Here is a 401-nt window from a genome sequence, read left to right as displayed (position 1 = left end):
GAACATTTTATACACAGAAATGAAGGGCTGAGGCACAGATGGACAGGGACGAGCAAAGAGTAAGCTCGAACCTTGCTTCTTTCATCTGATCCACACAGAAACAGTGGTTTTACTTTGCCTTCTGTTTGCGTAGCTCATTTGGGGATCACTTTGGGCAGCTTGTCCCCCGAATACGTCCCTGGATTCAGCGAATCTGTATGCAGTGTACCCATTCTCTTAAGATTAAAAACTATTTCATGTCCCCAATAACCATGGCTAAATATATATAAGAAATTTAAACGTTACAAATTACAGAAACAAAGAATGGCACATAAAATAAGCAATGCTTTCTTAATTAAAGCTACGACTTATCACTGTACTTACAACGTACCAGATTTTTCAGGTACATTTGATTGAAGTTG

General features: G+C 38.7%; 1 protein-coding gene across 1 annotated transcript in view; it reads right to left on the bottom strand.

The window, feature by feature from the left end:
• LOC119591077 overlaps positions 1-401 on the bottom strand; it is a 21,727-nt gene that overhangs the window by 15,190 nt on the left and 6,136 nt on the right. Inside the window, exon 6 of the mRNA XM_037939799.1 lies at positions 114-193. Coding sequence (XP_037795727.1) covers positions 114-193 — 80 coding nt within the window. The remainder of the gene's footprint in view (positions 1-113; positions 194-401) is intronic.

Source organism: Penaeus monodon, chromosome 28, assembly GCF_015228065.2.
Source record: "Penaeus monodon isolate SGIC_2016 chromosome 28, NSTDA_Pmon_1, whole genome shotgun sequence".
Classification (NCBI taxonomy): domain Eukaryota; kingdom Metazoa; phylum Arthropoda; class Malacostraca; order Decapoda; family Penaeidae; genus Penaeus; species Penaeus monodon.
This window is presented reverse-complemented; position numbering and strand designations above follow the sequence as displayed.